This window comes from Thermobia domestica, chromosome 3 (genome assembly GCF_964235325.1).
Source record: "Thermobia domestica chromosome 3, izTheDome1.hap1.1, whole genome shotgun sequence".
Lineage (NCBI taxonomy): Eukaryota > Metazoa > Arthropoda > Insecta > Zygentoma > Lepismatidae > Thermobia > Thermobia domestica.
This window is the reverse complement of record NC_137456.1, coordinates 59,137,549-59,161,794: the sequence shown is the minus strand read 5'-3', so window position 1 is coordinate 59,161,794 and position 24,246 is coordinate 59,137,549. Positions and strand designations below refer to the sequence as shown.

The following is a 24,246-nucleotide window of genomic DNA, read 5'->3' as shown; positions in this document are numbered from 1 at the left end:
ATGATACATTTTTGTTAAGGACAAGGGAGCCTCGAAAATCACCGAATAAAATAAAAACTCGTCATGTATAATGTGAGCAATGAAGTTGAGTCCAAGCAATGTTTTGCCAAATTTTCATTCGAAACGACATGTGTAATATTTTTCACTATGGGAAGAGAAATAAATACGAAGTCATATTTGAAATATTCAAGACGTAGAATCTTGGTTAAGAAATAATTTCATATTGGGAAGCGAACACGTGAATATTGGAGCTTGAGTATTGGACATCATTAACCCACTACAAAATTCTACAATAATGGTGTAGACCTGCTAAAATTACGGCATATTTGGGGTCAATGGATATGTTTGGATCATTAGCAGAGGTGTTCACCCTGCAACTATTTGGGCGCAACCCTCAAAATTTACTGTTTTTGTTTCAAGTTTATTATTTTTTCTCCAAAATGTACCTTTGCTACCGGCAAAAATACTTGTTTAAAAAAAAAAATACCATCTCCAGTTTGTACCGTGTTTAATGAAAAAAATTCAAATAAACCCTGCAAATAATCTCACGAACACAACCTGTGCCCTAAAAGTCGCCTTTGAGTAACCGTGGTCAGTAGATCTGTCCGGGTCTGAGGAGCGAAATCCAGATCTAGACATTCAAGTGACCCAGATGACCCGATGACATGTGCCGGAACCCGGTGTTCTGGTTTTGAGAACTCAAGAACTTACATTTCCGGTTTGGATGTTATGAAACGCGTAACAACGACGGTTAATTGTCTTCCTCTTACCTTGCTAATCCTCTACTCTAGTTACCTATCAACCCGATTAAAGGAAAGTGGCCATTTAACCTTTGTTCTACTGGATTTGTAGTTTCCCCTAGCTACATTGTGTTAAATAATTAAGACCCACCTTCGGGCTGAATACTCACTCAGGCTAAGACTTTCTGCTAAAGCTTTGCCTTGGTCTATTAAGTTGTATCTACAAGTCTGTTCCCGTCAATTTAATACCCTCGTTACTACTATCCTCCTGTATATGAATCGATTGACATGAAACCAATAAATTAAACAATATTGTCATTTGGTGGAAAACTTCCCTCCTTAGTTTTTATGCCTGTACATATGGCATCTATTTATATATGAGGTTGTCTGTTACCTCATCACGCAATATTTAACCAATTGAAATTGTATCTACTTCACATGATTATGAACCTTAGGTCTCCCACCAAGGATTTGATGATATTACATTGAGAATTTTCGGCAAGAGGAGGATCAGGAAGGAATGATATGTTAAAATAATCGAAAACGATCGATACTAGTATCCAATTCATTGTTTTCGGAGTTGCTGAGATGAATAGTGATACTACAGATGTCGTTTACGTGCAAGTTCAGTTACATAAGCATATGGGGTGAGATGATGATTTAAGTTTTGCGTTCCTTTCAGAAGAGAACCTATGGGACATGTGGATCTAAAGTTTAGCGTGGGATCCGAACTAGATGAGCTCCCGAAGGAATAAAACCCAGATCTCCCATGCCATCACATACGTTATACATACAGATACAAGGGAATTTAAGGTTAGGATTAGATAATGGTGACATTACTGATTTTTGTTGTTACAAATCATTGAGATGCTTATTATAAACGAGTGAGGGGTTTGAATACTTTCCGTAAACGGGGGACGCGGTGGCTCAGTGGTAGAGCGTTCACCTCTGGTGCATGGGGTTGTTGATTCGATCCCAGCTCGCATCAAGTGTACTTTGTGGCGGCCAAACACCGTGTGCGTGGTTTTTCACGGGGTTCTCCTGTTTCCTCCCACTTTTTTCATTCCACCATTTCATTCATTTCTCATTATCACCGTTTCCTTTAGTCTAGCTATCATAACCATCGGACGTAAAACTTAAAAGATTTCATTTTTTCCGTGAACTTATTTTCCCGTGCGAAGAAAGGACATTTCAGCTAATACAGTACAAAAATCTGAAAGTCAGTAAGTGGTATTACGCTTAGATTTGTTAGAATTTTCAAGTTTAATAACGATAACATGAAAACAACGTCTACACTAGACGTCAATGACGTTTGCTTTGCATATAAGTCGAGTTGAACTTCCTGAAATTTATAGTTAAAATATGTCAGGAATTTACGAGAGTAATTTCTAATATCGTATACTTTCCTTTTCGTAAAATAATAAACAATGTTTCTTAAACTAAATGATGGATACTAGTTACTGTTTTATAACTAATTTTTGTTCTCCTAGAAGGAAAATAGTGGATAATATTATTATTTGAATTATTTGCTCTGCAGGTGAACTGGAGCGTTTACATCGGTTCTGGTTCACGGGAGCGTGTAAAGCCCGTAAGGAAAACAAGAGTCGGAGCGACCCTTTGGCGCTGGAGCAGTTTTTCTCGACGTTCCTTCTTCTGTGTTGTGGTATCCTGCTGGCTACGGTGCTTCTTCTCCTGGAACATTGTTATTTCAAATATTTAAGGAAACATCTCGCCAAAAGTGATACTGCAGGATGTTGCTCTCTCATCAGCTGGGTAAGGTTCCTTTTTCTAACTAATTCAGTCTAAGGTAGTTCAGTGGATAATGTCACTGTATTTTTTTTTAGGTACGATGGACACTTGTGTAATCCTGAAAGAAAAAAAAAAACTCAATTTCACTTAACGCTAAGGAATGCTTTGATGCAAGATATACAAGATGTGAAAGTTCTTACAGAGATGGCGTGCCTTACTGAAAAATTCCTACTTCCACTTCAGGACATATCTGGATTTTTTTTTTTTTGGATTATCTTAGGCAAGTCCTACAGTTTAAAGCGCTATTTAAACCACTTCGATAATGTGTTCGATGTCTTACCACCGGGAATTGAACTTGGAATCTTCATGCACTAAATATGTATGATGCTAAGGGCTTATCTCTCACCGTGGTATGATTCCAACCGTGTGTATGGGTTTTCTCGGGATTGTCTCGTTTCCTCCCAGTTTCTTCATTCCAGGCCTTTGGAACAGGAGACTCGTACATAATTCTCGTCGGTAGCTAGTGTAGTTCGAATCCCACGTTAAGCTGAATGTCTCATATAGCCTCGTTGCTGAAAGGAACGCTAAATTCATATCCAAACCAAATGCAAGCGCGCTAGCGACTAGGTGAGCGAGGAAATCAATATGTTTTCATAAACAGTGAAAATATTAATGAAACGAATACCAGAGAAAATAGTGTCATTTCGTTGTGCGTCATTTAACCTTCACAAACAACATACATGATATAGCCAATTAAGTTTAAAATAATATTCTGTGTTCAACCAAATATTTCAAAGATCCTTTCACGTTAGTTACACTTTAACATTTACTCGCTTGCTCAAAGCTGGAATGTGGGTCATTGATTTGGCATCCGAAATTCCCTGGAGTTATATTCCGCAGAAAGCTCTTTTTTGCCGATTTTTTTTTTCCAGAACATTACTCCATACTCAGAATTGACTCTAAAGAACATAAGTTAAACGAGATCTGCTGAGTCTACGGATATTTGCTTCTTGAAAGACCAAAATTCTACAGCATGCTTTGTTCAATTTTAATATTTGTAGTTACTGGTCCCACTTTAAATTTTCCAATATTTATTATAACAATATACTTGTTAAGAATATTGGTTTATTTCATTACAAAATGCTGACGATAGATAATTTACATCTCTAATCCAAAATTTAAAGCCTGTGTCAAACATCTTGGCATTTCAGCTAAACGAATAAAACGCAAGCTCTGGCGCGACGTTGCCAAGTGGTAAAGGGGTGTGGCTATGACTATTTAGACAAACTATAGCGCGATCAGATGACAGGGGATAGATGTGGATGTGTACAAAATAAACGTGGCAATACTGCTGGCCTCTCATTTGCTAGCAGCATTTAAAGGGAACTTGGAGCGCCGCCTTCAAATGCCAAGATGTTTGTCACGCCGTTTAGTTTTAATCTGCAGTTTTTTTTTTTTTGACGAGTTTTAATTTGGATACTTGAGTCTTCTTTGGTGTTTATAGAAATTTTACTTCGACTTAAAAACACTCTGTGAATTGCATTTTGGTCTTATATTGATTAATATTTTCGCGGTAGCTCAGTGGTAGAGCGCCTTCCTTTGATGCATGCAGTTCCTGGTTTCCATCCCCAGCCAAGTAAGTTTGAGGTGGACAACATCGTGTCCGTCTGTTTTCTTGGGGTACTCCCGTTGCCTTCCACATTATCATTCCACCAATTCCATTATTATCATTCACTTACCTTAATCATCTGTCTCCATTAGCCTAAGGAGGGAGGGAATAATCGTGGGACGTTAAACTGAAATATTTTACGCACATATGGTGCGTAAAAGTAAATCTTGCCTGACTTACCGCTTCTGGAAGATCATTGGTCTAATGAAAACTAGTACTGGTCCAGGTACTGATCCCTAGGGTATATATCTTTCATAGTATCATCATTCTCTAAGTTAAATCTTATTTTCATCATATCAAAATCTTCTACTTTCACATGCACTAACGCTTCCTTAATGTCTTATAGCAGATGCTACTGTCATTGTATTTCCCATGAATTCTCACTAATTTTGTAACCAAAAAATCCTTATTTGAAGGGTAAGGGAAAGAAAGAAGGAATGTCACAAAACTGTATTCTCGAGAAAACAACGTTTTAATATTGAAAACCACGTATAGAATAAAATGAATAGGGTTAGTCAAATATTTTGTCCTTTTCCTTGGACATTTCTGCATCTACGTATGTCTGGCATATACAGTCAAATACTACCAAGGATGAATAACAGATAGGGCAAAGAAAGCACACATATGGACATTCCTTGTTTTTTTCCTTTACCCTTCATTTATCTATCTCTCTCTTTTTGATAAATTGAAAAAAATGAAATGAAATCTTTAAGTTTTACGTCCCACGGTTACGCCGGTTAAGCCAAAGGAAACGGTGATGATGACAGATGAGTGAAATAGTGGAATGAAGAAAGTGGAGAACCCCGAGAAAACCCACGAGCACGGTGTTTGTCCACCACGAAGTCCACACGGCGCGAGCTGGGATCAAACCAGGGACCTCAAGCACCGGAGGTAAACGCTCTAACACTGAGCCACCGCGCTAATTTCTTTTTCGATAAATTGAATTTTTCAATTAATTTACAGGTATCAATATCAAAATAAAAAATAGGATGGATAAAAAATTATAAACCCTCCCTGATAGTTCGTCGGAAACCGGAACAATAAGAAGGATAGTTTTACTGAAATTCGATTCAATTAAGGTGGATCACTAGGTGTTCTCGGTGCTATGCAAAAAAAAAAAAAAAAAAAAAAAAAACTGCTTGAATAGTGCGGCGTTGCAAGATAGTGTCGAGTGTTTACTGATGCTAGATAATTAAGGAAGTAACCATAGAATTCTGTTTAGATACCTACTAGAGAAATTAGTTTTCGACCCTTACCGCAATTCACAGCTAAGTTCCGCTTCTCGAACTGCAACACTACAATCCAGGAATTTTCTTATTGTGACTACCACAGTAAACGTACAAATTTGGCAACAACGCATTATGGCGTTCTGCGCAAGTTTCTTCTCAAACTTTATTTCCTTAAACGTAAATTAATATTTAATTAAAATGTGAAATACAACACTAAAAACGGTCAAACAATATTTCTATTTCGTAATAAGGTCGTTACTTTAAAATACTTTACACATACAAATAAACATTTCATAAAACTGAGCACTTCTAGTAAGTTCTAACAGCAAGTGCCATCTTGTGTGTTCATTGTAAAACAAATCAAACATTTTCTTTTATTTATCACCTTTCTCAATATCAGAAGACACAACCAAATGAATCAGTGTCTTATGTTGTAGCTGAAACACATCTCTATCTTATCGTACAATATTTATAATATGTAACGTTTCATTGCGCAGTAGTTAAGGAAATGAGTTAAAATATGTACTGACTTCCGGGTGGTGATCCACCTCAAACGTTTTTTTTTTTTTTTGTATGGGAATGCGATGGTTCAGTGGTACAGCGCTTATCTCTGGTGCATGAGATCCTGGTTCAATTCCCGGCCAAGTAAGGTTGTGGTGGTCAACCTCGTGCCCGTGGGTTTTCTCGGGATACTCCATGTCCTCCCACCTTCTCATTCCACTAATTGTTCCATCATCATTCATTTGTTTTAGTAATGGTTTCCCTTAGGATAATGGACATAATCGTACGATGTTAAATTTAAAGATTTCAGTTTCATTTCATTTTCAAACTTTATTTTATTTATTTACTAGCTGAACCTGCGCTGTCTATACAACACACCATTCATATATGAGAATGAATCTCCTTGTCGTTCCTCACAACATATGTACTTGTCCATTTAGAACACAAGTGAAGGACGTCTTGATAAAAATCGGCAAAGGATATCATGAAAGGAATATTTTTCGATTATTTTTTCAATATCTCGCACCAACGGTTTGCAAGATTTAAGTCTACTTTCGGTTGGAGTTTCTAATTCATATATGACTAGCAGCGTTCACCCCGCTTCGCTGGGGTCACCCCGGAACGCAATAAACTTTGTTACTTAGATAATTTTTACTTTTTCGCTTTCAAGTGATATGATAAAAACCATAGAAGATTGCAGTAAATGTTAACATTATATCGCCTGTCATTTATGTTAACCCGCCGAGTGACACGGTCATGTGGGTTGCATATAAATACGGTTAGATTTAGCTATGATGAGCTAACAAAGGATTTCTACGTTATGGACACTTGAATGGTCAATTATCTCAAGACACTGGTAATTGAAAATTAAAGTGATATGATAAAAACCATCTAGGGTCCAAATCTTAATAACCCCCCAAAAATGAAAGAAATTGGTTCAGCCGTATTAGCGTGATGAGCTAACAAAGGATTTGTACGTTCTCTTTTATATATATAGATTTATTTATTTATGTATTTATTTGCATATTCATACATGAAAATTAGTTTTAAAAGACTAAAAGAACCAAATGGTTGTTACCGCTCTGATGGTAAAAGGCCTGACGGCGTGACCTTGGTACCGTGGAAAAACGAAAAAGCAATAGTCTGGGATTTCACATGTTCCGATACGTTTGCTCCTTCCAACATATCCCATTCTTCAATTGAGGCAGGTCTCGTCGCCACTCACAGAGAATCAGGCAAAAGACTAAAATACACAAACCTATTGGACAAATGTTGGTAGCAATAAAAAGCAGTGGGTCTTGGGGTCACGAAGGATCTAATTTCATTAATGAAGTTGGTCATCGAATAGCGATCAAAACTGGTGATCCCCGATCTACTGCATTCATTTCCAACATATCAGCATTGCCATCCAGCGCGGGAATGTGTCATCGATCTTAGGCACATTACCTCCTGGTAAAGAACTGGACGAGATTTTCTTCTATAACCCACAATAAGACGGAAGTACAGACATCATAGGAGCACTGGCGGATCCACGTGGGGGGCGGAGGGGGCGACCGCCCCCCCCAAAGGTCTTCTATTTCCAGCATGTATCGTTCGGAAATACAAATATTGTCTTTTCCCGGCCGATCCAATCTGTGTAACAAGCCTAGTAGAGTATAATCAAAATGTTTGGTACTTAATGCAGACATATTTGAATTGTGAATACTTCTGTCCCTAGTTCCTTGGGACAGTTACCATAAGCCGCAAACGAGAGAGAATGATTCATACGTTGAACGAACAGCTGTAGGAAGAAGGAAAGACGGCTCACTCTGTAAACTAAAAATTACATTTGAAAATTGTGTCCTAGAAAAAAAAAATGTGGGGATGGAATTCAAAACTTGAAACTTCAATTACCTTTACCTTGAATAAAGAAAAAATATAGAATATTCAGCGCTCCTTACTCTAAAGCTCTCTAAGTCTGAGATGAGACTTTTAGATTGGTTGATTGATTGATATGTATTTACGTCGTTCGTCAAAAGTGATGCTTTACAGAACGAGAACCAGAGTTTAAAGTTGAATCTGAATCACTGTAGTGCGTTCGATGTTCTCTCACCGGGTATCAAACCATAGAACCTCATGCATCAGAGATCAAAGGTACTCTCGCTAGATACTACATCAAAAAAGAACTGAGACTTTTGAAGTTCAACACGGAAACATTCATTGTAACTTTTAATGGCATTTCATCTTTTCTTGGGAAATAATACAAGCTACAAGCTGTTGTGGTCCTGATCTTCGCACAGGCCAAACCACTTAAGCTAGAAACTTGAAATGCGAGGATTTGTGATCTAGGATACCACTAAGGAAGGATTTTTGGGAAATTCAAAGAAAGGAAGGGGGAAAGGGGTGGAAATTATTTTAATAAGATGGTCATCTCTCTAAATCCCTTAAGGTTAGAGACTTGAAATTTGGATTTGGATTTCTCATTTAAAGCAATTTGACACGCGTTTCAACATTTTTTGATACTTCAGTAAAATGGGAAAAAGAGGTGGAAAGAAAAGGGGGCGGGATTTGCAATTATTATAATAAGATATCTAAGAATCTTTGAAGGTTAGAAACATGGAATTTGGTATATGGACTTCTCACTTAAAACAATTCAATACATATTTCAGCGTGTTTGTATTCTTCTTCTTCTTCTTCTTCTTCTTATTATTATTATTATTATTATTATCGTTATTATAAGATGCCTATATCTCGGGATCACTTACAGCTAGATATATGAAAGTTGCTAGTTTGATTATTCATTTAAAATAATGAAACATGGATTTGAGCATTTTTTGCCACTTAACGTAGAAGGGCAAAAACAGAGGTGAGGGTTCACTAAAATGTTTGTGAGGTGTTTGAATTTTGTGACAGCGTTTTAGCTCAATCCAATTCTATATGAAAGACACAGAAGGGAGAACGCGAAATATTGTGTCACAGTACCACGTAGAAGCATTTGCTATATTGAGCAAAGCCGTATTCCGAACAAATTGGGGGTCTGGGAGCGAAATTCCACCTAAGCGAAGGCTACTATAATATACTTTTATTGTTGTTGTAAGCATGACTAATTATACATGTTTCTAAATGCTGCTATTAAGAAATTACCTAATAGATCCAATTTCCAACCCCCTGTTCCTAATCTGGCTAATGCGTTTTTTCCTTTACATACTCAATTATACCACTGCAAAAGCGGAGCATTCGGACAAAATACCATATACGGTGCTCATGGTGCCTGGTTCGATTTCCGGTAAGGATACATTTTAACGAAAAAGGTGGTTCGAATTCCACTATAATCAGTAAGTGCACGTCTTCTTTAGCCGTCATGTCATTACCGTGGAACGTTAAACTCAAGCAACAAATCAAAATACCCTATGTACAGAGGTCTATACTTTTGTAATAATGCCCTATATTTGTCTTCTTGCTCTCTCGTGTTTAAGTGGAAAATTCCTCGATGTACCAGAAATTGATTTCCTTACACATTCATCTTTAAATACAACAATTGAGTACAGTTGGGAGATTTTCTTGAGAATTGAACAATTCCATGGATGTCAAAGTTTACCAGTCAGTGACTCCAAAACTGCTCGTGAATCCTGGGTTCTATACCAATCATAGAAATGTTTTCTCCACCTTTGATACATCAGAAGATTTTGATACGATTTATATAGCCGCAATCTTAACGCGCACTTAAGAAAATGTCAACAATGTTGACAAACTGAAATCATGGTGAAAAACGAAACGTAACGGGAATTCAACATCTTGCCCTCAGGAAATGTTATTCGCATAGCGCCAGAGATCAAAGATGATGTCCCTCTCAGAGAGGCACTGAAAAAATGTCATGGATACGGATCGACGACCGGAACATACCCTCTCATTCTATTGGATAATGAAATTGATATATTTATGTCAAGCTTCATGTTTTTTTGCGATCACTTTAGTGAAACAAAGGGAAGCTATATTTATATACACAGAGGAGAAATGGGACAGGCTTCGTGGCATATAACAGATGACAGGATAAATACCATCGTCAACATAGCACTTTCTTTTGTGTAAGTACTGTCCAATACAGCGCATCTGATAAATAGCGGTGACTAAGTGTTAAGTGAATCATGATACCGCCACGCCTCCGAACCGGAAGTGCGTATTTAATTTAAATCTAGAGAAAGAATATAATTTCATTTAAAAAACTTACAAATTCGGGTCATAAAATATTTATTTATTTTATTTATTTAAGAAGAAGAACACAACAGGTTATTCTACCCAATTACAGTGTTCATATCAGAGTTACATAGAATATCTATAATATATTTGCGAAATCTATTCTGACTCATACTGTGTATATCCAGAACTTTTTTACATTTACTCAGTTTGTTGTAGACTGCACCCATCCTCCACGTTGGTGACTGTTTTGTTGCATTTGTTCGAGATTTCTTAGAATAAAATAAATTTCCATTGCTCACACGTATGTTTCCATTGGGTACCCTGAGATGAAAGGCAGAGACCAAATCCTTACTATTTAATTTGTCATTTAATATTTTGTACAAGAATATCATGTCATTTAACACTCTTCTGTGATTGAGAGACATTGTGTTAAAATTTTCATTAAGAGAAGTACTATTTTCATATGTGGGGAACATGCCTGTTCTCTTGTACACCAGAAACCGCAGAAATTTATTTTGAACTCTTTCTATTCTAATAGAGTTTTTCTTCGTGTGGGGGTTCCATATAATAGACGCATATTCTAATTTTGATCTAACAAATGAAAAATATAATTTCAGTAAAACATTCGACTTATTAAATTCCCTTCCCATTCTCAAAATAAATCCAAGATTTTTGTTTGCGTCATTTACAATTTGATTTATATGATGCTCAAACGATAGTTTGTTATCATATATTACACCCAAATCTTTGATAGTTTGTTCCCCCTTTAATTCTTTACCACCTATCTTATATTGAAATTTAACAACATTCCGTTTCTTAGTGAAGGACACGGTTTTGCATTTATCTGAATTTATGTTTAACAAGTTGCTCTTGCACCATTCATTTACTCTGTCTAGATCCTCCTGCAAACTGACACAGTCCTGTGCTGTTGTAATTCTCCTATATAATTTTAAATCGTCTGCATAGAGTAGTTTATGTGATGTTTTAATACAATTAGGAAGGTCATTAATGAATATTATAAAAAGTAACGGCCCTAAATTAGATCCTTGTGGGACTCCAGAAAATTGAATATATTCAAATGATCTACAGGATTTATAAACCACATATTGTTTTCTGTCCATCAAATATGACTTCATAAGAGCAATTAACTGATCAGAAAAGTTGAGAAATTTAAGTTTATTTACTAACAACGTGTGGTTTACCTTATCAAATGCTTTCGCAATATCTGTATAAACTACATCTATTTGATTATTACTCTCCAATGTATTCACTAGATGGTCAGTGAAGACAGCAAGATTTGTTACGGTGGATCTGCCAGGAACGAATCCATGTTGATAATCCGATATTACTGGTTTAATGTGATTTTCAATACGCTTATAAATTATGCTTTCAAATATCTTTGCAAATGAGTTTAGAATACAAACCGGCCTATAATTTTGAATTTCTTTACTGTCATTATTTTTAGGAATAGGGCAAACTTTTGTAAGTTTCCATTTTGCTGGAAACGTGCTGGTTTGGAGTATTAGGTTAAATAGCATGTGTAAAGGTAATAAGAAACTCTCTTCACAACCTTTTATTACATATGATGGTACATCATCGATACCTATCGAACACTTTGATTTTAGTTTTCTGATTGCCATTCGAATCTCGTCTACTTCTATTACCGCTATTTGCAACATATCAATTTTTTCATACAATTCAACTAATGTCGAATCATCTGTTTCAACTAGCAGTGGTGCTCCGTCTGTATACACTGATTTAAAGTAGGTTGCAAATGCATTTACTATATCTTTATCACATGCTAACTCTTTACCCTCATAACACAATGCATTACCATTTAAATGTTTTGTTTTACTCTTAATAAAGTTCCAAAACGTAGATGGGTCCTCTTGTATTAAATATTCCGCTCCCTTAACGAAGTTTGTATATGCGACTTGTATATCTTTCTTAATCCTTTTTCGAAGTTCATTAAATTCGCGTTTATGTAAATCTATATTTGACTTTCCGAGTCTTATCGCTTTGCGGTGACGAGCTTTCATTTTAATTTTATTTATAATGTCTAGCGTGAACCAGCTAGGATAGTTTCCCGTGCTCTGTTTCTTTTTCGGAATGCATTTGTCAAATATATTATATAAGGTGGAATAAAACTTTTCAACAGCGCAATCAACGTCAGTATGTTCACCCAGTACCTCCCACTCTACCTTTCCCAATTCGTGATATAGTTGATTGTAGTTTGCCTTACTGAAATTATAACCCCTTACTTTACTTTGACTTTTTATCTTTACCTTATTGTTCTGTTTGATTTTAATTAATAGCGCAGGGTGGTGTTTATCCTCTTTAAGTACGGGGGGTTCTTCTCTCTCAACCACTACATTATCTAAATTTGTTAATACCAAATCTAGTGTTCTACCTAAACTATTCTGAACATCATTGAATGATTTCAAGTCATATAATGACATCATCTGGGAATCAAGTTTACACCCCCCCTCCAGTCCCATTTTTTTTTCAAATTGAAATTCTGGTCACTTTGAGGCTATGCTCATCTTCCAGGAAGCGAACCGCCCCCTCCAAATGATTCTTCTGGATCCGCTAGTGCATAGGAGGCTGACAACCACTTTGACGATGTTCAAGAAGAATGTTTTGAATCCAGTTTGGATAAATATAATGTGGCTAAACATATCATGTAGAAAGCAAAACTGGAAGGTTATAGGCCAAATGTCAGACTATGTCCTTGGTGAATTTAGGAGCTCGAAGGGAAATAAGTCCAGTCCTTGACAATGGTTACATAATTCAGAGACTAAAAGCAAAAATTATTAAAGTAACAAAGATCATAGTATATGATCCAAATATATGCATTAACGTGATAATACTTTTGCATGTGTCTTAAATTCCATTCCATTGTTCTTACTATAATCTTTTGTGTATATTTGTTTTTCCACAAAATTTACACAATATTGTAGAGTCGTTAATGAAATTTGTAACAACTGTAATTTGCAAAAAAATGTATTAATAAATATTTGAATAAAAAAAGACATCTAATTTTCATATTGATATGTGAACTTTATATATTAGGTTTAAATTTTTTATATTAAGCATATTAAACACAACCACAAAAGAGAATAGTTTTTGATATTCCCAAACTGGGAGAAAATGCTAATAAAAATGTCGTGGGCTTTTATTTTTAAAATGATTAATCCTTCAAATTCGGATTTCATTGTTTTGATATCTCTATGAAATATGCCATAAAATTAAGTTTCCTTCATTAGTTTCCCCTTGCTTTTTTTTTTTAATGGAGAGGGAGAAGTTAAAAGTTGGAAACATATTCTAGCCATCTTTTATTGCATAGGAAATTCAATTTTCGTTCTGAAATCCCACTGTCTCTTTCTTCCTTTGCATTCTGTCTCCTTCAGTATCTTCTTGTGTTCCATTTTATTCCTCGCATTCGAGTTCTGTTCCTTAAGGTTTAATCTAAGGAAACTCCTTCAAATTGAATTGAATTTTACCTCCCTTTTCATTCAGAGACGCTCAACACGTAGTATATATATGCATCTTCGATTTGTATATAATTCATTCAGTTTCTCTACGTGCTTTTTATCTTCCAAAAACTATATGTATATGTGTCGTATATGAGATCAAATATTAAAATATAAGTTTCTCCCTCTACCGTTTAATTTTCAATATGGAATGTTCACAGAAGAATGGAAACCCTGTTTAGGATACTACACTCTATAGATATAGGATATCTTTATAGAGGATTTAGGATTTAGATTTCTGGGCTTTCGGCATCTAAGGCCATTTAGCCCTTCACGTTTGAGGGAAGACGTCCCTCGGCGAGTACACTATCCGGGGAAAGGGAAGGAAGAAAGGATTGGGGAAGGAAGGAAGCGGCCTGGGACCTATAAGTTAGGTACCACCCCGGCATTTGCCTGGTGTGAATGAGGAAAACCCGGGAAAACCTCATTCAGAGTGGCTGGCCTGAAAAAGCGTTTCATATTTTTCGACCGATGTCCCCACCGGGAATCGAACGTGGGACCGCTCGCACCGAAGGCGAGAGCGTTAGCAACTTTGTCTTCATAGAGTGCAGGTGTTCAGATAAGACTTGCGTTACGGGGCGTTGGCAATCAAATTAAAAAAAAAAAACAAGTTTAAAATTGTCTATTTGAATCGGGTATTTCTTACACTTGAATTTAATAATGTAAATCTGTTTTAGAGGATGCAATTTGAACCTTTATATCTACCAAGAATTGAAAGTTGGATTTCAAAAAATGGAATTTATTTTAATTAATAAATTTAATTTAATATTTCAATTTTGCGTTCCACGATTATGCTTTGTAGTCTAAAGGAGACGGATAAATAATGAATGAAATTGATGGATGGACAATGTAGAAGCAAACGAGAAAAACCTTGGGAAAACCCATTGTCACGATGCTGCTCACCACAAACTCAAACAAGCCTCGGATCAACCTAGTACCTTCTGGAAACAGAGAAGAACGCTCTACCACTGAGCCACCCTGCTCCGCAGGATAAATTGAAATTGATCATCCTTCTTTTAATACCACGGCTATGTGAGACATTGGCTAAACTTTAAGGCAAGGTACAAATCATTGTAGTTAAGTTCAATGCTCTTGCAGCTGTCTAACACGGGAGCACGTGCAGTGAAGGCAAACGCATTAGAGTGGGAAGTGGATAGTATTGTTATAAATTTTGGATGCCTTTTCAACAAAACTTTAGCTTCAAATGAGCAAGTTCGTTGTTATACTCTTTTACAGAGTTGAGTTGAGTATTGCGTGTGTTACGCTAAGACTTACCCAATAACCAACACGAGTATAATAAGTAATGTTAAAAGAAACATGCGCTGAACGTTAAAAATGTAACACTCAGGAGCAGAGGGACATATGCAGGAATTTATTTCAGAGGGAGTCGAAAGCATTTCGTGGATGTTCAAATTCAATACGAGAATAACTTATGTTAACATTTGTAAAATAACCTGTAAAATTAAGCATTTTATAGATGTTCCAATTCAATATGAGAATAAATTATGTTAACATTTGTAAAATAACCCGTAAAATTAAGCATTTCGTGGATGTTCAAATTCAATATGAGAATAAATTATGTTAACATTTGTAAAATAACCCGTAAAATTAAGCATTTCATGGATGTTCAAATTCAATATGAGAATAAATTATGTTAACATTTGTAAAATAACCCGTAAAATTAAGTATTTCATGGATGTTAAAATTCAATATGAGAATAAGTTATGTTAACATTTGTGAAATAACCCGTAAAATTAGAGTAAATTTTACAGAAAAGTTGGAATTTCAGGAGGTCCGGACCCCCATGGACCCATCATCTCTTGTATACATCCCTGCCAAGGAGACATTGGATTGATAACACATTTGTAACTTGTGTAGAGGATGAGATAACAAGAAAATTATTACCGGTACAAATGCAGCTCTGCGATCACACTACGTGCGTCGGCCACGCCCTTGAAAACACTAATCGGAGGTAGGCAAGGGAGCCATAGCTCACTAGCGACCGAGTTTTCACGTGACGTAGGTGTATATAGATAGTCGAACAGTGCCTGGATGGTCAAATCCGGCAGCGATTTCAGGCTTCCGTCTTTGATCGCGGAAGAATTGTGGTATATCGCGTGCGACTGTGAATTATCCATCCGAGATGACGAAATTCAGTCATAGTGATACGAACATGAAATCAATGTCTCCCGGAAGACAATACATTAACAACATACGGGACCACATCGCTGCGTCATATCACGGACCGCGAGAACAGACTTCTTATGTGCATGGTATGGTAGATCGGACGCTACATCTCTAACATTGACGTACGAATTAGGTGTTTTGGCACAGCGACCAGTGTCCTCACGAACAGACCGATGTCGTCTGGCAGGACGAAGTATATTTATGCCGTTCCCATTATTATTGCTCTCTTTAACCACACAGCGTAAGTGTGACCGTTGAAATACCGAGAACTTCTCGTGTAGAGAGCCAAATGACACAACGTCCTCTTCTCGAAAGAACGCCGCTTCTAACTGAAGCATCATGATGGCCTTATCCGGGACATGTATACAAGTTTACATATATATATAGCATTAGGACACTTCACAAATTACCACTTACACGTTAACAAGTTTTCTCTGGCTGTATACTAATTGGACAAATCGGAAGTTCAGGAACATTTTGAACACTCTTAGAGCAGTTCCTATTAATCACTGTTAGGAGACATTTTTGTTTACTGATAAAACACTTCAAAACATTTGCGAACATGTTAAACATTGACCAAAAATTGTCGTTTATAAAAATTGTCCAAATTATATTCAAATCCTAATTCATTGCTTTCAGTGTAAGGACAATAAGAGTTTGGTTTCAGAGTTAAATGACTGGTCATCAAAGGGTTAAAGACATTGAAAGAACCACAACATTCAGTTAGTTTATCAAAAAGTATATTTTGTCAGGAAAACAGTTTGGGCTAAACATGAAATGGTAAGCATGTATAAAAACTCAGGTTATCAATTATGTGCAAATTCTCATTGCTTATCATTAATTAACCTAAAACACACCTGTTGCAGTAAATTTACAGCAGTGTTGGCAGGGGCTACGTTTCTGTCAAAAAAAGAGAAATATCCATTTTACGGACTTGCATTAAATAGCCTTTTTTTTCACATGGCAACCTTGCATCAAATTTGTCACATTTTCCCACCAATAGATAAATGTTGATGCATACTGTACATATACACAAGAATTCACACGCAGGAAATCAGTTTTCTGTAACTGAATATTGATTTTCCTCATTTCGTATATACATTTTTTTTTTTTAATTTTACACTTTTGGTACTTCCTTTCGTTACTACACAAAAACGTTACAAATTCCAGCCTTGATCATGAACTCGAAAATATCCACATAGAACACTCTTACATTTGTTTCAAGTTTTATGTCTTTATCGTTCTTGGTTCAAAAGGTATATGCAGTCAAACTTTGGGATGAGCAACTTTAAGAACACCCTGTAACTGAATGGTTATCTTTATTGACCATAGGAATCAATACTTTATCAAGAGATTCGCATGTAGCTTCAAAATTAAGGGTCTATACTACAGCGAAATTAAACTACCGCTAATTTTTGAGTTTTTCTGTAATATCTTCATAACAAATAAAAATATTCGAAAAGCAGAAACGTAGTGAACTAGACAATATGATTTTGCATATGATACCGTTATCACAACTCATCTGTCTGCTGTCGATTTACAACTGTAGATAGATTTAGGATCTTTTGCGGATTCTGTAAATAGCGGCATACCAAAAGCAGATAGGTGAATTGTGGTAAAGGTATCACATGCAAAATCGTATTGTCTAGTTCACTACGTTTTTGCTTTTCAAATATTTTTGTTTGTTTTGAAGATATTACAGAAAAACTATAAAATTAGCGGTAGTTTAATTTCGCTGTAGTGGAGACCCTTAATTTTGAAGCTACATGCGAATGTCTTCATGAAGTATTGATTCCTATGGCCAATAAAGATAACCTTTCAGTTACAGTGTGTTCTTGAAGTTACCCTTAAGTAAGAAACCCTAAAAGATAAGAAAAAATGTGGTGACTTTCTGCAATAAAGTTTATCGTCCTGTACTGGAAACTTGTTCAGAAACTGGGATTGATTTTATACTGAGATACTTTTTTTTTTTTTTTTTTTTTTTTTTGTAGAGTATGGGAAGATCGCTGACTTTCCACGGCGCAGTTGTCGAAGCCCAGGACTGTCTAAAAGAAGAAAGACGATGCGAGGACCCTGTATGTGAAGCGCATTTAGCACAAGTAGAAAAATCCTTGGCTCAAGCCCACGAAATGATAGCGCAGCTTGAAGATGATTTGCGTCGACATGGAGTCATCATCGGAGGAAGAAAGTAAGGGTCTTATAGCATTTTTTTTTTTTTGAATGCACAGTATGAGTGTAGAGCACAAGAGATAATACCATAATAAAGGCAAATATATTGATACTTCTCTCCAGGCATTTCTGAACGGTGATTTTAAACTTTGTGATCTGTGGCGTCACAGTTTACAGCTCCTATTCTCAGGAAAACACAAGAAGGGGAGAAGGAGACGGTAGTTAATCTGCATTGAGAAAGAACTATGATGATAGGGAAACAGCGTATTCTACGGATTTACATGCATACTACTCATGAATTCGTAACTACGAGTAAATGGCCAACATTTGTTTCTTTTGTTCCCCTACTTTATATTCTCCCCTTCCTTTATCTTCTTCTTACGATCAAAAATGTGCGCTTCCACGTCATACATTAGCTAGTTGGAAATTACTGTTCTAGAAAGTTCATTATACATTGGCTAGTTGGAAATTACCGTACTGTTCTAGAAAGTTCGCCATGCATTGGCAAATTGGAAATTACTGTTGTAAAAAGTTCGTCATACATTCGCTAGTTGGAAATTACTATTCTAGAAAGTTCGTCATACATTTCTAGTTGAAAACTACTGTTCTAGAAAGTTCGTCATACATTGACTATTTGGAAATTACTGTTCCAAAAAGTTCGCCAGACATTGGCTAATTGGGAATTACTGTTCTAGTAACTTCATCATACATTGGCTATTTGGAATTTACTATTCTAGAAAGTTCGTCATACATTGGCTATTTGGAAATTACTGTTCTAGAAAGTTCGTCATACATTGGCTATTTGGAAATTACTGTTCTAGAAACTTCGTTATACATTGACTAGTTGGAAATTCCAGTTCTAGAAAGTTCGTCATGCATTAGCTAGTTAGAAATTCCAGTTCTAGAAAGTTCGTCACACACTGGCTAGTTGGAAATACCGTTCCAGAAAATCCCTTAAAATAACTTTTTCTTACTTTTCTTTCTTCCACCGAATTTCCGCACAATAGCACTGTCGTCTCTTTGGTAGAGAATTCTGTCAGCATTCTGTTACATATGGCACGGACTATGATAGCATTTGTCAAAATATAGTCCAGGTACCACAAGCGAACTTCTAGTTACGAGTTTGTAGTTCTCTTAGAATGAACAGTGGTCCAAAAATAACCCCAAAAAATAAAAATTCCAGTAATATATATATATCGCGTTATTGTTCAGAATTTAAAACATATATGTACCATTTAACAACATAAAAATTATACCATTTCTAATGTCTTATGTACTAGTAGATATGTTATTATAAAATATACTTGATACCCTTTAATTATTTTTTGTACATTTTTGTATCAATATCAGTATAAAATTAGGGTAGTTTTAGTTAATAATGCTATTTTAAACACATAAATACAATAATATTCAAGAATACGAACATAATGCGGTAATGAACCCTGTTAGAACTGCAAGACGTTTTCTCCCATTAAAATAAAGGAAACTTGATTAATCCATTCCTTGCTCCCACGAACCCACTGGATATTACGTTAAACTATTAACAAATAAAATAACACTTTAAAAAATAAAGTGAAGTCTTTAGGACCCATGGTAAATACTCAATGTTATTATTGTAACACAGAAAAAATAGATACAAAAGCATAAAATTAACAGCGAAAATCACACAAGATACTTTTACTACAGCTTTCTATAACAAACGGAATGACAAATCATGTGAGTGGTTCAAGTGTTGTGGATATGTACGCACAAAACTAAGTTGACGTTCGGATTCTAAAGCAGCGTTCATATTCCGGGACAAATCGAATTCGTATTCCAAGTTGACGAAAATGAAATGAAATGAAATTTGAGCTAAAAGTCTTAGCGTGGTGAGCGATATCTGCAGACAGTGACTCCAGTTTTCTCGTGGAAACGCGAAAAGGAGAATCTGTGAACACGGACGTTTATATTTCAAAATATCTGCCAAAATTGTCAACAAACATCATCAGTATTACAAAATCAAATTTGTCCAGATCTTGTATCTTACCATTTTGACTCAAAAAACGTTGGATTGTTTAGTCGCTAAGAACATACTAGTTGTGCCAAAGCATGCCAATCTTTCAAATGTGGCACATGCTCGTTCAACTGAAAGAATATGTGCAATATTATCGCGATTAGTATACGCCAACGATTGGGAGGCAAAGTCAGCCAAACAGTTACAACGACGGATGCTGTAAACAATTATCATAAACTTTCTCTAGCGCATGATAGTCAACGTTCGTAAAAAGCTGCGATATATTTAGGATAAAGACAATATAACTTTGTTCCGTTTGTGTTCGTGTACGTGCATGTTGTATCAAACGGGAAAGGTCTCTTTCTTTCTTTCTTCTTCTTCTTCTTGCTTGCTTGCAATAATGGGTTTGAAATTTGTGCCGCTGTTTTTGATACACACCTTGCGCTCCGATGCTTAAAGACGGTAATTATGATAATGCACGAAATGGTGGAATGAAAAAAGTAGTAGGAAACGGGAGAACTATGAGAAAATTCACGCATAAAATCCATTGGGTGCGAGTTGACTTCACGTGCCATAAATTAGCGTTCTAGCAATGAGCCATTGTGACCCTAGAAGTTGTGTCGGCACACCTTCATGGACATACAGAAAGTAGCCTGATCTGAGCACTAGCAGTCTGTCATCATCATGTAGGCCGGTTGAAGATGTTGAAGATGTCCTGTGAAGATGAAGATCATAGGACAACAGAATTTTCCTGTGATTCTAACCTTCTTCAATAAAATGGTGTACCATTATCGGCTTGTAGTGCTTCGCATGCAGTTGTTAAAGGAGGATCTTAAACAGCGAAGATTGTAGCACGTTGAACTTCATTGACTTTGCAATCGACTGCCTGGGAATTTCTCGTAACAATCTCGCTGACTCGACCCACCGTCTCTTTGCTTATCTTTGGGCGGCCACCTCGCGCTTAAACCACAGAACTTCAATGTCTTAGAAATTGTGCATCCCATTTCTTTATGGTACCCCTCCTCTCTTCTGCATCTTCTCCTGAATCAGTGGTTTCTTTGTACCACCTGATTGCTCTTTCATGCTGTGATCCTTTTAGCACGCGCAAACATTTACAGATACGGACACGAGGGGGTCTGCTAACAGTCCTTCTCCTTCAACGTTCCAGTAATCTCTTTATAATGGACAGAAATTATTCTAATTAATTCTTTCGCATTTAGCACAGAAAATATTCCATGCAATTTGAAAATAAATCTGGGATAGAATACAGTAGAGTAGAAAATTCTCTCTTCACACAAAATGTCTGTTATAAATCAATGACCTAGTCTATATCTTTGTTATAAATAAAAGGAATCCCATGAAGAACACAACTTTTAAAATGTCCGCCATTTTTGTTCTAGTAAGTTGGCAGCACTGAACGTTACATGATTTTCATCTGTCTTTGTGGTTAGTAGTGAGAGAGCGCCGAATAACGCATTATCGTCATCGCGTAAGAAAGGAGCGCTTCACAACGTAACAGCGTGTTGTCATAATGGAAACTTATTACAAATGTAATGAATGTTGTGAATTCTTTGTTCAATGCTGCCAACTTACTAGAACAGAAAATGGTGAACATTTCAAAAGTCGCGTTCTTTACGGAACACACTTTTACTGTGCAGAACAATTCGAAACTGAATTTGAAATTATTTTTTCTGCCTCCCGATTATTTGCTTTCTGATGGTAATCCTAGAAAAACGCTTAATGAGTAACAATTATCATACAGAGCCAGTTGTATGACCAAGAATTCTGTACGGAATTCCTTCCATTTCCTGACAGGTCTTGCATCTTCCTCTGCAAGGTCGATGCTGACGTCATTAGTTTCACGATAAAATTTCAACGAGGAGCATTTCTTCCTCTTACTCTGTTTTAAAAACCCTCCAAGTAATTCGCATACTTAGTACAGCATTTTAATGTTAATCTATACTTAAATTTATAAATAATGTGGTCGTATTTACTGTATACTCTTCACATTTCTGCATGAGCTGTGAGTAATCTAAATTTTGCTACCTCTGTATAACGGACATAATCATGTCCCGTTGGTATCAGTTGTTCAGAGGTTTTCCTTATGTCTTATAAATAAAAAGTGTGTACATATATTTTTGTTTTTTTTTTTTTTTTATTTTCACTAGCTTTCCTCGAGAACCTTTTCAACTGCTCAGACCACGTGATCTTACGAGAAATCACATCTGCAGCAACGAAGGGCTAAGACCACCAGTGTATGTATAAAAGAATATTGCAATAATGCGAATGTTACCTTATACTGTATTTGCCAAGCTTTATTAAAGACTCTTTCCGCAATATGCAGAGTCGTTTTGATGTACGATTAGCGTCATACTAAAGGCATGACTATTGCAAGAATTATATGCTAGTCAAGCTCTTTAGTATGCCACTAATCACGCCACGCGTCAGAACGACTCTGCATAAGGCCTTTTATGTTCATCTTGTATTATATATGTATATATTAATGACATTGCTTATTCAATCTATGTTGGAAATGAAATTCTTTTCTTTAGACAGAATTACGCATCCCGATGAGAAGTAAAGTTTGCAGTTGAGGGAACAAAGATCATAAATTGAATTCCACAATTTTAAGAATGACCAAAAGAGTATAATCCATTCATGCTCAAATATTTTAATAAACTTTTATTAGAGGGGGGTACGATACATGGTAGTAGAGTGCTCAGATCTGACTCAAAAGGTTCCTGACCGGATTCCAGAACATGTGAGACAGCATGGTCTCCGGATTTTCTCGGCATTCCTCCATTTTTTTCATCCTCCTTTTAGACAGATACATACAGCGTCTACATAAGAATTATTTCGGGGGTTTTAACCTCATATTGAGAAAGATATTATACAAAAATGAACATTTTAGCTTATTGACATATGTACAAACACATAAAATTATATGAAGTTCCTCTTGACGAATTTCTGTGTATGTCACTGGATAAAAAGGTTTAGCAAGGCAATGCTTCTGTATAACCAAGTGCCTAATAACTTGGCTTTTGTATACGAGGTCTTGGACTCGATTGCAGATGGCAGCTCATTCTCTATTATTAAACCACACTAACGGTAACATTCTGAAAACTCATATTTCAAGAACTTTGAAAACATGTTGTTCACCTCATATATTTCTTTCAATGCTATCCTTGTTTGAGGTATTGGCGTATAGAAGAGCTACATTTCTGTGAGTTAGTTCACTCAGCACAGGGCTAAGCTACACAGACGATATACTATAAGTAAATCGAACCGACTTGTGTTGCTTAAAATGGACTTTAGCGTACCTTTCAGCACAGAAGCTACACGAGTCAAGGGTCTACAATTTAAAGTGATATCCGAACTACTGTAACAATCCAAATTTTCAAAGCTCCCTCCCACTGGGAATCGAACCCGTGACGACAAACACCGAAGACTCGCGCGCTACTTTCTAGACAAGCAGAAAGGGTCGAATAGACTTGATTGAATTTTCCAGATTATACAAATTACGAAAATGATTAAATATTAAAAAAAAAAAAAACTACTGTATAGATTATTATAACTTTTTCAATATCTAAGTGAATTATTTGTAAATTTCTAACTTCCATATTTATAAAATAGTCTATGATTAACCGTTTTCTTTAACTGATTTTCTTTTTTTTAAAGAAACACGGTGTCTCAATCATGCCTTTGTTCCATACTAAACGTAGCAATGCCAGAGAAACTTCGTTTTCCACAGATTTTGCGTGAAATGTTTTCGAATTTGATTGCTTCCCGTGTCATATTTTCTTTGTTTCTTTCATTTCTTTACTTGTTTTATTTTTATCTTTTCTTTATTAAGTACCGGAACATAATTTGTGTTTCTTGATATTTCATTTTTGTGAATCATACTTTTTTTTAAGTCAGTGGTTCCCAAATAGTTCCGTAAGGTGTGTCGCGAAATTTTAGAATGAAATGAAATGATATCTGTTTGTTTAACATATCTCAATTATGGCCATTAGGCTAAGGGAAACGATGATTAGAACAAGTAAATGATAATGTAATAATTAGTGGAATTACAGTGTGGGAGGAAACGGGAGTAACCCAAGAAAACCCGCGGACAGGACATTATTCACTATGAAACATGTAATAACCAGTGTAAATCAATTTTGAGACAAACTGTACTAGTCAATGCCTACAGTGGTAGTAACTATTCTCAGTATCACATAGACTCACTACTTTGTATAAGCTTATACGATTTCAACGGGGCCGACTTCCCAAAATTTATGTGGGTGCATAGGCCCGTGTC

General features: G+C 36.1%; 1 protein-coding gene across 2 annotated transcripts in view; it reads left to right on the top strand.

The window, feature by feature from the left end:
- Positions 1–24,246, top strand: part of LOC145680415 (glutamate receptor ionotropic, NMDA 2B-like) — an 868,333-nt gene that overhangs the window by 813,029 nt on the left and 31,058 nt on the right. For both annotated transcript variants that reach the window (XM_081750925.1, XM_081750926.1), the window contains exons 16-18: positions 2,278–2,513; positions 17,776–17,972; positions 22,115–22,201. In XM_081750925.1, coding sequence (XP_081607051.1) covers positions 2,278–2,513; positions 17,776–17,972; positions 22,115–22,201 — 520 coding nt within the window. The remainder of the gene's footprint in view (positions 1–2,277; positions 2,514–17,775; positions 17,973–22,114; positions 22,202–24,246) is intronic.